Source organism: Oncorhynchus tshawytscha, unplaced genomic scaffold (assembly GCF_018296145.1).
Source record: "Oncorhynchus tshawytscha isolate Ot180627B unplaced genomic scaffold, Otsh_v2.0 Un_contig_8799_pilon_pilon, whole genome shotgun sequence".
Classification (NCBI taxonomy): Eukaryota; Metazoa; Chordata; class Actinopteri; order Salmoniformes; family Salmonidae; genus Oncorhynchus; species Oncorhynchus tshawytscha.
Window position 1 is genome coordinate 106,249 of NW_024609746.1, and position 14,475 is coordinate 120,723.

The 14,475-nt window shown below is 40.4% G+C and overlaps 1 protein-coding gene across 1 annotated transcript in view; it reads left to right on the forward strand.

Moving 5' to 3' along the window:
* The window catches only part of LOC112214382 (synapsin-3), a 120,548-nt gene that overhangs the window by 88,697 nt on the left and 17,376 nt on the right, over window positions 1-14,475 (forward strand). Inside the window, exons 7-10 of the mRNA XM_024373068.2 lie at window positions 1,593-1,655; window positions 4,698-4,840; window positions 5,729-5,803; window positions 6,163-6,265. Of these exons, the coding sequence (XP_024228836.2) occupies window positions 1,593-1,655; window positions 4,698-4,840; window positions 5,729-5,803; window positions 6,163-6,265 (384 nt within the window). The remainder of the gene's footprint in view (window positions 1-1,592; window positions 1,656-4,697; window positions 4,841-5,728; window positions 5,804-6,162; window positions 6,266-14,475) is intronic.

The following is a 14,475-nucleotide window of genomic DNA, read 5'->3' on the forward strand; positions in this document are numbered from 1 at the left end:
TAGACAAATGAACTGTTTTTACCAGACCACGACTTGATATGCCATATTATTAACACCACCATAACACTGTTAACTGACCAGGTTTCTCTAGTGTCTGCCTAGTGTAATATACAGTTGAAGTCGGAAGTTTACAAACACTTAGGTTGAAGTCATTAAAACTTGTTTTTCAACCACTCCAAAAATTTCTTGTTAACAAACTATAGTTTTGGCAAGTCGGTTAGGACATCTACTTTGTGCACGACACAAGTAATTTTTCCAACAATTGTTTACAGACATATTATTTCACTTATTCACTATCACAATTCCAGTGGGTCAGAAGTTTACATACACTAAGTTGACTGTGCCTTTAAGCAGTTTGGAAAATTCCAGAAAATGTCATGGCTTTAGAAGCTTCTGATAGGCTAATTGACATCATTTGTGGCAAAAGGCGTGTGCGAGGAAGGAGGGCTACAAATCTGCCTCAATTACACAAGCTCTGTCAGGAGGAATGGGCCAAAATTCACCCAACTTATTGTGGGAAGCTTGTGGATGGCTACCTGAAAGGTTTGACCCTAGTTAAACAATTTAAAGGCAAATGCTACCAAATACTAATGGAGTGTATGTAAACTTCTGATCTACTGGGAATGTGATGAAAGAAATAGAAGCTGAAATTAATCATTCTCTGTATGTGAACATCCGACTTCAACTGTACGTTTGTCGGAATGCATGTAACTGATGAGATTGTGTTGATACAGTCTAATCTAACTAAAGGGGGCTGTTACATTGAGACTCAAACTCTAAAACTCTCCAGTGAGTCTCATCTCTGTGTGCCATTTCAAACAATAGGAGATTTAGAAATTGGTTTCAAACTGGATAAGCCCTCTCTTTAGATTACATTTCCATCTAACAATGGTATCAGGGGATCTATCAGTGGCAAGAATGTGTTTTTAAAGAACACGTTTGAAGTCGTCTGTTGACGTTTCCTCCTCCTCTCACATTGCACACCATGCTATGAGAGCGCCCATGACGCCTGCGGTGGGGCTGGGTTGTCTAAACCCATCCCAAGAAGCTTTGGCTTTGGTCTCCCTCTTCCTCGTTTCCCAGAACTTCTCTTTTGTGTAATAAACCAACATTTTTCAGAAAATACCTCATGCTTCCCTAAATTGGGTGGCTTTAAGTTCAATGCGGTCGTTCGATAATGGTCTTTGAGAAGTCTTTCACTTTAAATTAGGTTTTGATTCTATACCATACGTCAGGTCTGAGCTATGCCTCGCAATTACGTTTAGGGAGGAACTTGTGTTTTGCTTTTAGTAGTCAGTCACTCACATGGACAGCGCAGTTCAATCATAGCCAAGTCATAGTCTTGGAGCCCTTGTCAATCAAATTAGGTATAGATAGATACTGGTTATAATTATTTAGACATCAGTGTAGCTCTAAAACGCTTTCCCTGCTTCACAGTCCTAACACGCTACCCATTTACGATATCAAGGTTGTTCTTCAGAGAAACCCTCCATCCACTTAGTTAGTATTAGGATTAATGCATACTGCATGTTCTCTCCTCTGCCAGTGGTTTTTCAGACTGTGGTAACACTCTACTTTGTCTTCTTTCCCAGGTGACAACACCGACGTTCCCTGTGGTGGTCAAGATGGGTCATGCCCACGCCGGCATTGGCAAGGTAAGCCTCTCTGCGACATTGATTCGGACGCGCACACCACCACAACTAAGGTCTGGGCACTCCCTGGCTGCTCATCTCTCCACTTCACCATTGCATGTCTGGTCTTGATTTGTTTGTGTTTTGTTATGCTAACCTATCACATACTGTACAGTTAGGGGTTGAGCTGTACATAACAGACCAGGCTCCTTCTCTCTTCTCAGTGTATCTCTGAGCATGATGATGGCATGACATCCCTTCCATAAGCAGACTATCAGTCTTGGAGAGGAGGTGGAGAAGGGTGTGAAGCTGCAAGCCATGATTTCACAGTGTGTCTGATAGGAAGGGACTTTGGGGGCTTTTTCAGGGGGTTTACATGTTCATAAGGAGTTAGGGAGGAGATGTGGGAATGACATGGGCATCGGCAAGCTGATCAGCGTCAGGATCTGAAGACCTAGTTACTTCATGAAAGCCGGGATATGCTACTGTTTGGCCTGTTTCCAACGATGTCAAGCAAAGAGGAACTGATTTTGAAGGTAGACCTTGAAATACATCCACAGGTACACCTCCAATTGACTCAAATTATGTCAGTTAGCCTATCAGAAGCTTCTAAAGCCATGATGTACTTTAGATTATTTTCCCAAGCTGTTAAAAGGCACAGTCAACTTAGTGTATGTAAACTTCTGACCCACTGGAATTGTGATTAAATGAAATAATCTGTCTTTAAACAATTGTTGGAAAAATTACTTGTCATGCACAAAGTAGATGTCAAAACCGACTTGCCAAAACTATAGTTTACTAATAACAAGAAATTTGTGGAGTGGTTGAAAAACACGTTTTAATGACTTCAACCTAAGTGTATGTAAACTTCTGAATTCAACTGTATATGTGTGTGTGTGTGTGTGTGTGTGTGTGTGTGTATATATGTATACATATATAAACACACACAATTTCAACAGCAATGCAGTTCAGTGAACAGCCAACCAAAGCGAGTGATTACTAGCCCAAATGGAGCCCTCCTCACATATAATACAGGACCTCCCGAGCCAAGTCAGTGTTCACACAGTACACAGGGGGGAGCACTTCCTATAACTTCATCCCCCTTTCCATATAAAGGGCTAGGTTGGGTTTCCTCCATTACAGGAACCTGGAGTGCTATAGAGTTCCCACATGCCCTCTGGATCACTTAACATAGGCCCATTGTAGACCAGGACCTCACTTAACCCCCCTGACCTTACTGAGAACTGGGGGTAGAAGAGGGCCTGGATGTAGGCCATTCAAGTGCTTCACATGGCTTTTAGTTGAGCTGAGAGACTCTTGACAAAAGACATTTGGTTAAAATTCTAGTATCTGGAGTTGTGGAAATTGGGACTAGGACTATGGCTAGTGATGGTGTTAAAACAACTGAAAATCCTATGTTTGCTTAACCTAATGCCCTTATTAGATTACATGTAATAAAGCGCAGTGTTTTCACTTAAACAGTTCTTTATGATCTGTAGCCTAAATTAAATGTTACGGCAAAGTCTTTTAGTATGACGAGGTGAATACAGCAAAAAGAGTTACTGATTGGTTACTTCTAACGTTAATCCATTTTAAAATTTGTAATTTTATGATATCAAATCTCCGAAAGAGACCGTTACAGCCTGACCATCGCATGGAATTGTTAATCCTGGTTGGGGGAGTTACGAATGGCTCACTAAAGGGTAGACTGATTTAACTGACACTGGAGAATATTTCTCAACCATTTGAGCCAGTGTCCAGAATCACATTGCTTTCCACCTCACCCAGCTCTTGATCCAACTGCCAGTACATACCCTCTTAATTACCTTTATGGTTTCTGCTTCCAGTATTATAGTTTACTTTATTTACTCAATGGTTCATCTTATTCTCTGCATGGCTTCTCATATTTACACCATGGTTTGGCTCCTTTTTCTCTGGCTCTCCAGAGGTATTGGGTTACACCTTTTGGAACCACAGTGGGTAGCCAAGTACACAAATACTTTCCTTGTGAACAAAGGATAACAATTTCCCCCTTGTCTAGCTACCTCCACCTCTGTCAAACATACTCAAGATGCTATCTTAAAGAGTAGGTATGACAGCGAATGAAATGCCTGATCCAAAAAGTAGGCAAACTCCTCCCCCAGATCTTTACCATAGTAGACTTCCATCTCACTTGAGAAGAAGAGATGAGCTGAAAGGAGAGAGAGGTGGGGGTGGGAAAGTCCGTCCCTGTCCACGACAGCCCCTCACTGTTCCCACTGACTTTCACCGCATGGTGGATGAATCATAGTGCCAACGATAACAACCAGAGGGGATGATAATGAGAGTCAATGGAGGGAATGTCTAGGACTCTGGTTGCTATCATCATACATCATATGGTTGATATACATTCAGATAGCTATACATTACAGGATGTTGATGTATGGCTTTCTACTACTCCTTTGCCCCTTTTCCCATGGTCTAAGGCAGTTTCAGTTTCCCTCTTTTTATCAATACAGACATATCTGGTTGGTAATTGGGTGTCTTCGGCTTAGTGTGCCTGTCAGTTTCATTTAATCAGTATTTAATCAAACCTGTTTACATATAAAAGATACAGCAGATTAGCATTTACTGTTCAGAAAGGAATCTACAGAATTGTTCTCTTTGGATAAGTTGTGGGTCGATTGAATTTAGCTATTGTTTGTCATCTCCATCAAAATGTTGTCTAGCATATTAGTGGTGGAAGAGGTGAGTTTACTCCCTTAATATGTAATGCGCTTTTGAGCACCTACTGTAAGTGGAAACGCGTAATATAAATGCAATCCATTATTACTGTACTGTCTGTATATAAAGTCACTGCGTACCTGATGAACTCACATGGGTGTGAGAAAATTCTAACATTTTCCAGAGACAAAGCTTTTCATTATCCTGTCTGTGTTGGATTTACATTCCTGTGGGATTCTGTCAGTCTACTTCAGCTCCTGTCTCATAGCTTTCATAGCATGTTTGGTAATTAACCATCACAAACTACCAATTATGCATCTCTTCCTGCTGATTTAACTAATTAGTGGTGTCTTCCTGTTTCAGATCAAAGTGGAGAACGAACTTGACTTCCAGGATATTACCAGTGTGGTGGCGCTGGCCAGAACCTATGCCACCTCTGAGCCATACGTCCTGTCTAAGTACGACATCAGGATCCAGAAAATCGGCAACAACTACAAGGCCTACATGTAAGTATGATGTAGTCTCTATGCTGTGTACACTGGGTTTTGTCTGTGACTTGGACATGTCAGCAATGATTGTGACTAGAATGAAACTATATGGCTTGCATGTGAATGACTACCAGAGAGAGGGGGAGAGAAAGACATGGAAACAGATGGATGAAGGGAAACAAAAAAAGAGATGGAGAGAAAGAGATTGATAGAGAGAGAGACCCTAGAATAGTCCAGCCTGCACGCCAATGTGAGTGTGGGAAGAGGCCCATGGTACACCCTTCCCAGTCAGTGGAGGCGTGCAGGGCTCACCCACACCACAGCACTTCCTTCAATACCAAGGGACAACGACTAGGGTTGCACCCTGCACTGGCATTCCATTCTGTCTCCCAGAGGGAAGTGACAGCATCGGCCAACGTGACCGTGACCACAGGCCAAATTCAGCCTTAGTCTCAATCTTAGCTTGAACTAAAATAATCTTCTGAGTAACCAGCCACTTCAATTTCAAATGCTCAACAGCACCCTCTTGAATACAACAGACCTCGTGCAGTAAATGTAAAACACCATGTACAGTAACAATGAAAGTGTGAATCTACGCCCTTTCTACTTTCATGTCTCTCAATCCGAACAATTATTGCTTGACTAAGAGGAGTGGAATTTACTTCCTTATCTCAACTTATTTCCTCGGCACCAGTCATGAAAGCACGTCTCCAATTGACCTTGACACAAACATAATGTAGGCGTACATTGCAATCATCAATGTAGAATTCAGCGATAACATTTCCCCCCCCCAGGGTCTTCTGTAGAACTACTGTACAAAAACAAAACACAATGACTAAGCTAGCTGATCATTGCTTTCCATTCCAGAGAATAGCTGAATGCCTGATTGATTTTCACCTTTTCTAGGAGGACGTCCATCTCCGGCAACTGGAAGGCTAACACAGGCTCAGCCATGTTGGAACAGATCGCTATGACGGACAGGTAAGCTGGCCATTATAATAAATTCTGAACTCTTATAGATGTATTATTGTGTTTATTAATTTGTACACAAGTAAATACAAGACAATGTGATGAGAGTTTAGAAGGCAAGTGAAAAGTGTATGTGCAGGAGAGGTGAAAACTAACAAACCTGAGGGGCTTGTATGACACCTCCCCCTTTCAAATATGTATAGAACAAAACAAACAGGAAATGATATCCTGATGTGTCAAACAGTTAAAGCCTGCAGGTATAATGCTTTATAACTTGTTTAAGTAAAGTGTTACCAAAATTAGTTTTTCACTGCCACGGTCTGTTTTGTAATTGACAATGACAATCAGTTGTGGATGTCGCTGTGTTCCAGATATCGTCTGTGGGTGGACTCCTGTGCCGAGATGTTCGGGGGACTTGATATCTGTGCTGTGAAAGCCGTCCACGGAAAAGATGGCAATGACTACATTATCGAGGTTAGTTCATTCAAGGCATGTACTGTCAGTGGCAATTTTGGCATGTAAATCTTAATGGGTCCCCCCAAAAATTGTAGGATGCATTCCAGCAAAGCCACTACACAACACTAAACAATACATGAATTGTACTATAACGGTAACAAACGGTGCCCACAAACTGTTAGGGTCTACATAAAGCTGTCCCAACAGCAGAGTCTCAACAGCAGTCCCAACACCTTACCACTGTTACACCTGGCTATCAGCAGAGCCTTGTCTGGCAGCGGAAGTTTATTCAGCCTCATTTACTTACTTTATATGGCTGACTTGCTTAAACAAATGTGGTTTCTACTGACAATTGAGATGTACAAACTATGGCATAAGGGCATGACAAGCAGAGGAGAGGCAATGCGCAATTTCTATTTAGACATTAATGAGAGAGCTAGGACAGATGTAGTCTAACTATTTGTTCAGCACTTTTGAAATGTACAGCAACAGAATTCAGAACATGGGCCTTTCTTACAGTGTTCTCCCTGTACACCAAGTCAGAACCGTAGGATAAATAAAGGGGGCATATAAGCAGACAATGAAAGCTCTTACAATATTCAATGACTATATTTCTCAAAAACAGGTTATAGGTTACATATGCACAAGTCAGAACAGTTGATGAAATTAAGAGGTGAAAATAGACTAAATTGTTAGGGTGAGGCACATGGTCTACTAACAGCTAGCTAACTAACTACAACACACTTAGCATTACTTTCGTAGCTACAGTATACATATCTCCCTGGCATATTACATCATTTATGCAGCAGCATACAAGACCAAATGTGACCACGAAGGACCACCTGTTCAAGTGAGCGCAAGGTGAGTACCAACATTTTTTGGACTTAACTTGTTGTGCTTTGCTCACTTGAACAGGAAGGTGGCGCGGCAGTCCTTTGTTGGCAAATTTTGTCATAAAAGTCTGGCATTCGCTGGATTTATGGTGCTTTCAAGATAACTAGGAACTCGAGAAAAAAAAAAGTTTGAATCATGATGAGGTCAGTGATCTTCAGGTCGTAGCTCTAGAAAAAGGCCTGAGTTCCAGATTTACAATTCCGAGTTGGATTTTCCCGGTCGTAGCTCGTTTTTCCAGAGTCCCCAGTTGTCTTGAACTCACTAAAGTCATATTTTGCAGTTCAGAGTTGTTGTTTGTGCACAGCACAAACCATGCTTCACTGTCAGCAATGGCCAATTGGATGTTTATAATTTTAAAGTAGAGACCCTTAAAAAAAGAGACCCTTAATCTTAGATTTGGGACCACACAGCCAAGCCACTAAATAGCAGGCTAATGATTGCTTTGCAATGCATGCAGTTAGACACTGATTCTTTCCAAACCCCTCATTGTTGAATTTACGATTTCCAACTTGTAGTTTAATGGTCGACGAGCACTGATACATTTTATCTATAATTTCATTACTTCATTACTTCTCTTCATATGACAAGGATTAAAAAGGATTTGCCAGGAAATTGTCAACTTGATTCATGATGATGACTGCTGGATAAGATTTTGAAAGCTACTGTAGATTATGTGATTTGATGTCATTTTATCTGTGGACAATGACCTTGAATGGGCACTTCTAATGTAACTTGATGGCAGCACCCAAGAGGCTTGAATTTTCTAGCTCTACCCTTAGACTTGTTGGTGACGTAGTGTCCCCATGAGTGACAGAACACTGAGCCAATCACGGTGCAATGCTCCATATTTTCTGCTGGCTTGCCCCACCACCACATAAAGTGCCGAGCTAGGCTGTGTCGTGTCTTTGGCAATGCCGGATTAATATGATATGACATGCTATTCTATCAAATAATTTCTCTGTAATTAATATTACCTGATTAAGCTAATCAGGTAAATGTAATTAACTAGAAAGTCAGGGCACCACAAAATAATGTTTATAGAGCTGTTATCTTCCGAATAAACTCTTAAAGACCTAGTAATCTTTTACATCAGTAGCAGTCAATATTTAATCGTCACTTTATTCAGTCTCATCTGAAAGTTGTAAATTCTTGGTTATCTACACGAACCCTGGCTAACAAGTTGAATCAGCAATACAACATGTGGTTTATTTATTTACTAAATACCTAAATAATCACACAGAATAGATCATACATTGATTACAAATTGTCATAAAGGAAAACGTCCCTTGCTGACGGAACCGATATGACGGCTGGTTACACAAAGAAAGGGGGTTTGAGTGAAAGGGTGGGAAGAATGAGGAACAAAAAGGGTTTTGTCTCTATCGGGCCATAGGCAGCTATGCTAAACTGGATACGTTGTAGTATCGTTGTGTGTGTTAGACTTTCCTAGCCCATGTTTACAGCGGCTGCTGCTAACTCAACAGCTAGGAGGTATCACTTCTGGAATGAATAAGAGTTCAACGTTCATACCAAGTTGCCATACTTTTAAGCTCGTGCTATATTCTGGCTGGTATAGTCGAAATTCATCCTTTCGGCGTGTCGATCATCACCTTCACATTGAACATGAACATGAACAAACCGTTCTCTCATTTAAGAAGCTAAAATTACAATGTGTCGACTTTCCAAGATAGTTTGTCACCCTGTCATTAGTAGTAATGTCTCAGATGACAAATGATCTGGGATCACATTCATTAAGTACCAACGCATATTTTCAACTGGTTGGATTACCGAAATATGATTCCGTTTCCCACCTTTCGATGTTACCAGACTCTCTGTTACAAAGGCTTTACAAGAGTCAACTCTATAAAGTAGAGAGAGAAAAGGGGAAAGTGGTCATAAACATCCCCCAACAGGCCAACAAAACAAATAGACCATGTTTGTATGCAGCTTTATTAACTCAATATATATTTTTTTACATTGTTTGCAAATTGATATGTGACATGTATGAATGCCAAAATAACATGCGAAACAGGAATCCCCCCCCCCACAATGTGGGGCTCAAAACAGGGTCACCACTGTGTACTGTATAAGCAAATGGGACAGTAACTCTAGGCCTTCTCCTTCAGGGTAAAACAAAACACAAGAAAAATCTCTAACAAACAGCCCATATCATGCTCAGTGTATGTGTGCCTAATAAATATGTCCCAACCTACATACAGCTAGAAGTACATTGTAGTATTCTGAAGGATGCTCAGGCAACGTGGTGTTCAATGTGTATGCTAACCCAGTTTGAATTGCATGAGTTATAATACACTCTTTGAACTGGGTGTGAGTAACAATGGGTGATGATCATGATCATGTAAATTCCAGAAATATGTTGATTTTAAATCAGATTTCTCAGGTGGGCGATAACATTTTCAAAGTAATCAAGTAATAGATTGCATTGACAGACGAGTTGGCGGGCGATGGTGGAGAAAGAGGGCGCAGCCGAGGATAGATCAGGCATGATCAGTCTGAGTCGGAGCAATGAAAGAATAATTACGCTTTAGACCAAACACAACGATCTGAATTCAAACAAAGGCATGGCTAGCTGGCTGCCTACGCTGTCTGTTTGAATGAAGTAATAGATACTTGAGGAACACCGCTTTCCTCAAGTTCGTAACATTTCCTCAGCTGGTTCAAATGGCAGAACAGAGGAGAGGATATAAAGGAGGACCATAGAGATGAAATATAGTGTTCTATTCTGTGGGGAGGGCTGTGTGTATTCAAACCTGAAACTCAAGATGGCTCAGACACCGACATAGTGAAAAACAGAGATCGTTGGAATGAGTTGTGGTACACTTACAGTGCCTATAGAAAGTCTACACCCCCCTTGGATTTCTTCACAATTTGTGTTAAAGTGTGAGTCTAGAATTGATTTAATTGTTCTTTTTCGTCAACGATCTACACAAAATACTCTGTCAAATTAAAAACAAAATGTTTTTTAAAGATGAATGAAAAATAACACTAATGTACCTTGACTAGATAAGTATTCACCCTCTGAGCCAATACATGTTAGAAACACCTTTTCTGAACGATTACAGCTGGTGAGTCTTTTTGGGTATGTCTAGTAAGAGCTTTGCACACCTGTATTCTGCAATATTTGCCCATTCTTTTCAAAATTCTTCAAGCTCTGTCGGTGTTTTGTTTTTGGGATCATGGCTTTTCAGCAATTTTCAAGTCTTGCCATAGATTTTCAATAGATTTAAGTCAAGACTGTAACTGGACCACATTCACTGTTGTCTTGGTAAGCAACTCCAGTGTAGATTTGGCTTTTATGTTGTAGGTTATTGTCCTTCTGAAAGGTGAATTCCTCTCCCAGTGTCTGGTGGAAAGCAGACTGAAGCAGGTTTTCCTCTAGGATTTTGCTTGTTCTTAGCTCCATCCCGTTTTTTCAACCTGAAAAACTCCCCAGGCTTTGCCGATGTCAAGTACACACATACCATGATGCAACAACCACCATGCTTGAAAATAAGGTAGTTACCCAGTGATTTTTTTGGATTTGCACCAAACATAAGGCTTATGCATTTAGACCAAAAAGTGATTTCCTTTACCGTATATTTCTGCAGTATTACTTTAGTGCCTTGTTGCATATGTAAGAATATGTCGAAGATAAATACACAACGCAGAGACAGAGTACGAGCGGTCAAGAGGACGAGAGTCAATAGAGTACTAATGATCAATGAAAAAGTTTTTTTCTGTAATAGGGAATTATTGATTAATGGTTCAGAGGCATGAGAGGAATATGTCTTCTGAAATAGGATACTTGTTATTTGGCCATTGGCTAGTTTTATTGCAAGGAATTCTAATTGGTCAACCACAGGCTAGGGCTGGGTAATAAAACTGCATGCTGTTCCTTTGTTCTGGGGAGAGAGAACCACTGGAGAGAGCATCACAGGGGAGAATGACAATCTACCTCCCTGGATGATTTGTCTTCTGCGAGTAAAGCTATTTTCCTGCCCCTGATTTGCTTTGGTTTGTGTTATTGTAACATAAATTGCTAACACATACATATGCATATTTTGAAATATTTGTCCAATATTTTTACTCAGTATTTTTATTCTTTCACTCTGTCATTTAGGTCATTATTGTGGAGTCATTACAATGTTGTTCATCCATCCTCAGTCAATGGCCTCATGGTAACATCCCTAAGCAGTTTCCTTCCTGCAGCTCATTTCAGAAGGATGACTGCATCTTTGTGGTCTGTATGCTTAAAGATATATTCCATGTCTGATTTGTTATTGTTACCGATCTACCAATCACTGCTCTTCTTTATGAGGCTTTCTAAAAGCTCCCTGTTATTTGTAGAGCTTGAAATTCAATACTGACTGAGGGAACTTACAGATATTGTATGGAGGACAAGGGTAGTCATGAAAAAAATATTTCACACAGTTTGAGTCCATATAACATATAACATATGTGATTTGTTAAGCCAAATGCAACGTCTACAATAATTTATTCTTTCCTAAACAAAGGGGTGAATACTTATGCAACAACCATTTTCGTTACTGAATTTTTATTAATTTGTAAAAATGTGTAGAATTTTCTTTTCACTTTGACATTACAACATTTACAGTTAAATCTATTTCAATTCCCCTTTGTAACGCAAGAAAATGTGAAACATTTCAAAGGCTTGTGGACTTTCTACAGGCACGGTATTTAAATGTGACCGACCGGCCTGATTTGGTCTTATGTAGTGAAATTATGAAATCATGTTATTTTTTACATTGGATAAAAGTAGAGACTCAGAGCTAGAAAATGTTAAATCATACACTACAGTTGAGGATCAATGGGGAAAGTAATTTTGCTTTGAAAGTTGATAAACTTGCAAACCCACTTTTTAGAAAATGGCCCTTGAATGTTTTGGTCCACCTACTGGAGAGCTCTTCTTTGTCTACACCCATTCAGCATCATTCACACCCTCTACAGCCTTAGCCCCACCCATCTCTTAAGGACTCACATGTGAGGCCATGTGCTAAACAAAGTGAGTATGGTAGTGTACTAAACGACCAAAGATTTCAAGACTAAAGGCTGGTTTATTCTACGTCTATCGACACGTCTGTAGACCGTTGTCGCAGTGACATCATGAATATTCTATTGTCGTCCAACAACTTGTCGTTATGAAAAATGATGAACACAAAAACATCAGGCTTCAGCCTGGTGGTCCAAAATAGTATAACTGGTGTATTTTAACACCAATAAACCCATCCGTTTAAAAATGTATTTACTATACGTCAATCTAGCAAACCAGGCAACTAAAAGCAACTTTTCTAAACAATGTTTTTGTTCGTTTCTAGCATTAAGTTCTAGCATTTAAGTTAGCTAGCTAGCCAGTTCAAATAATGTACATATCATATAGCTGACAACGTCTTAACTTTAGCTAATTTGTGTTCATTATTACAGGAAAATAAACTCTCAAGATCATTATTTACAAGTTAATGGAGAGCTAATTACAGAAAATAGTGTGACCAAATAAAAGCAGGGCATTCTACCATATCATTTTTGAACTTGGGCACTTTTTCTTGTTGGCCTAACATAATATCCTAAATTGACTTTGGTGCAGGTCATGTTGTTTTTCCACATTAGTCTCTGGTCAACACAGACTATATAAAATAAAATCCAATTTTATTTGTCACATGCACAGGGTACAGAAGGTGTAAACGGTACAGTGAAATGGTTACTTGCATAGTGGAGTCTTTTGATTAGACATGTAGCTAGCTAGCTAAACAATGACCCATAATCCCAACTCATAACCTTAATACCGTGCATGAATCTAGTGAGCCAGTCAGCTAACGTTAGCTAGCTAACAGTACGCTATAACTTGCAATGAAAACAACTTTCTGAAAATGTAGCTAGACAATCTTACCATGGATGAACGCTTCTCCCCCTCTGCCATGGTTGCCCATTGTTTGAAGATGTAATCCAGAGACAGGTGTTCTATACAACAGCCTTCTGCGTGTTCTCTTTTCGACTCCCTCTGCATATCTGCAAACAAAGGCCAGAATCTCCTTAGCTATCATACACTGTTTCCACCGGGCATTCCACTTATTTCAAAACTCTGTTTTCCAGAAAGTGGAGAGCAACACTTTTGCAGTTCTTGGTGATATCTAGCTGCATTAGAAAGGATTACCTACACATACAGTACTAAGCAGCTCATGTTATAGACCGAAGCGTGCTACATGGTAGACCAATCCAAACTCATCTCGGCATGTCCAGCCCATCCATTATCTCAGCCAATCATGGCTAGCGGGATGGTTCCGGTCTTTTTTCCGTGGCTAAACCTACAAGGCTCATAATTTTTAACAATTGTATACACGTTTGTTATTAAGGCACATGAAAGTTCATGTTCCAGGAGGAATTTCTAAATGTTTACATGAAAATGCTTCTCCTTTGAAATAGTGACATGCAATATATGCCTAGTTTCCTGAAAAGTGTCACAAATTATCATCAGTCTTTGTGTTTTCTAGTGAAATAGTAATTTGGAGAAGAGGAACGCTAGGTTGATTTAATGCCTTAATAGATGAATAGATCATATTAAAATTCAACCCTTTTGAGGCATTTGGGTTTTGGAGCTAGTAGAACTATGTTGTACTTTTAACTTTTTACACTTGATTGTCAAGGGTTAAAGCACCTGCAATTCGATCACTACCAAGCTACTGACTTGGGAGAACCACCCAGTGAGAGTGGTCCAGTAAGTGCCTCTGTTCAACAGACATTATCACAGCCTATCACCCCATAACAACCTCTGTCTGAGTTTATTTTGGGCTGCTGGGCAGCACGGCATGGTGAGCACTTGTTGCTGTAGAACACATCTGTTTAAAAGGAGCAGATGCACCGTTACACCGACCAGGCACTTCCTGTTGTTCCACTTAGCTCACATTGACTCCAGACCAGGCCTACAGCTACACACATGCACAATACACATGCCACACACACAGAGAACTGCTTTGTCCTAACCTGACGTTATTGGACAAGCAAAGAAACGCAGGCACACACATACACAGAGGGTAAAAATAAGCTTCGGCAGACCGAGATACATGCATGGTCGTGACCTGACATACTGTATTGGGACTGGTAAAAACATGACGTAGTGCAACTGTCTCAGTACTTAGGTAGCCCAATCTCACACAACCAGCCCAGCCTATCGTTTCTTCCAGACAAGCCTGGTTTATCTCCTCTCACAGGGCAGCTTATGGACGACCGGTGGGAAGGGATGGGAGGAAGAGGAAAGAGCTGGTTGTGTGAGTGTGTCCATATGGCATGTGTTTATGTATGTCAGTGCTGTGGATTGGACA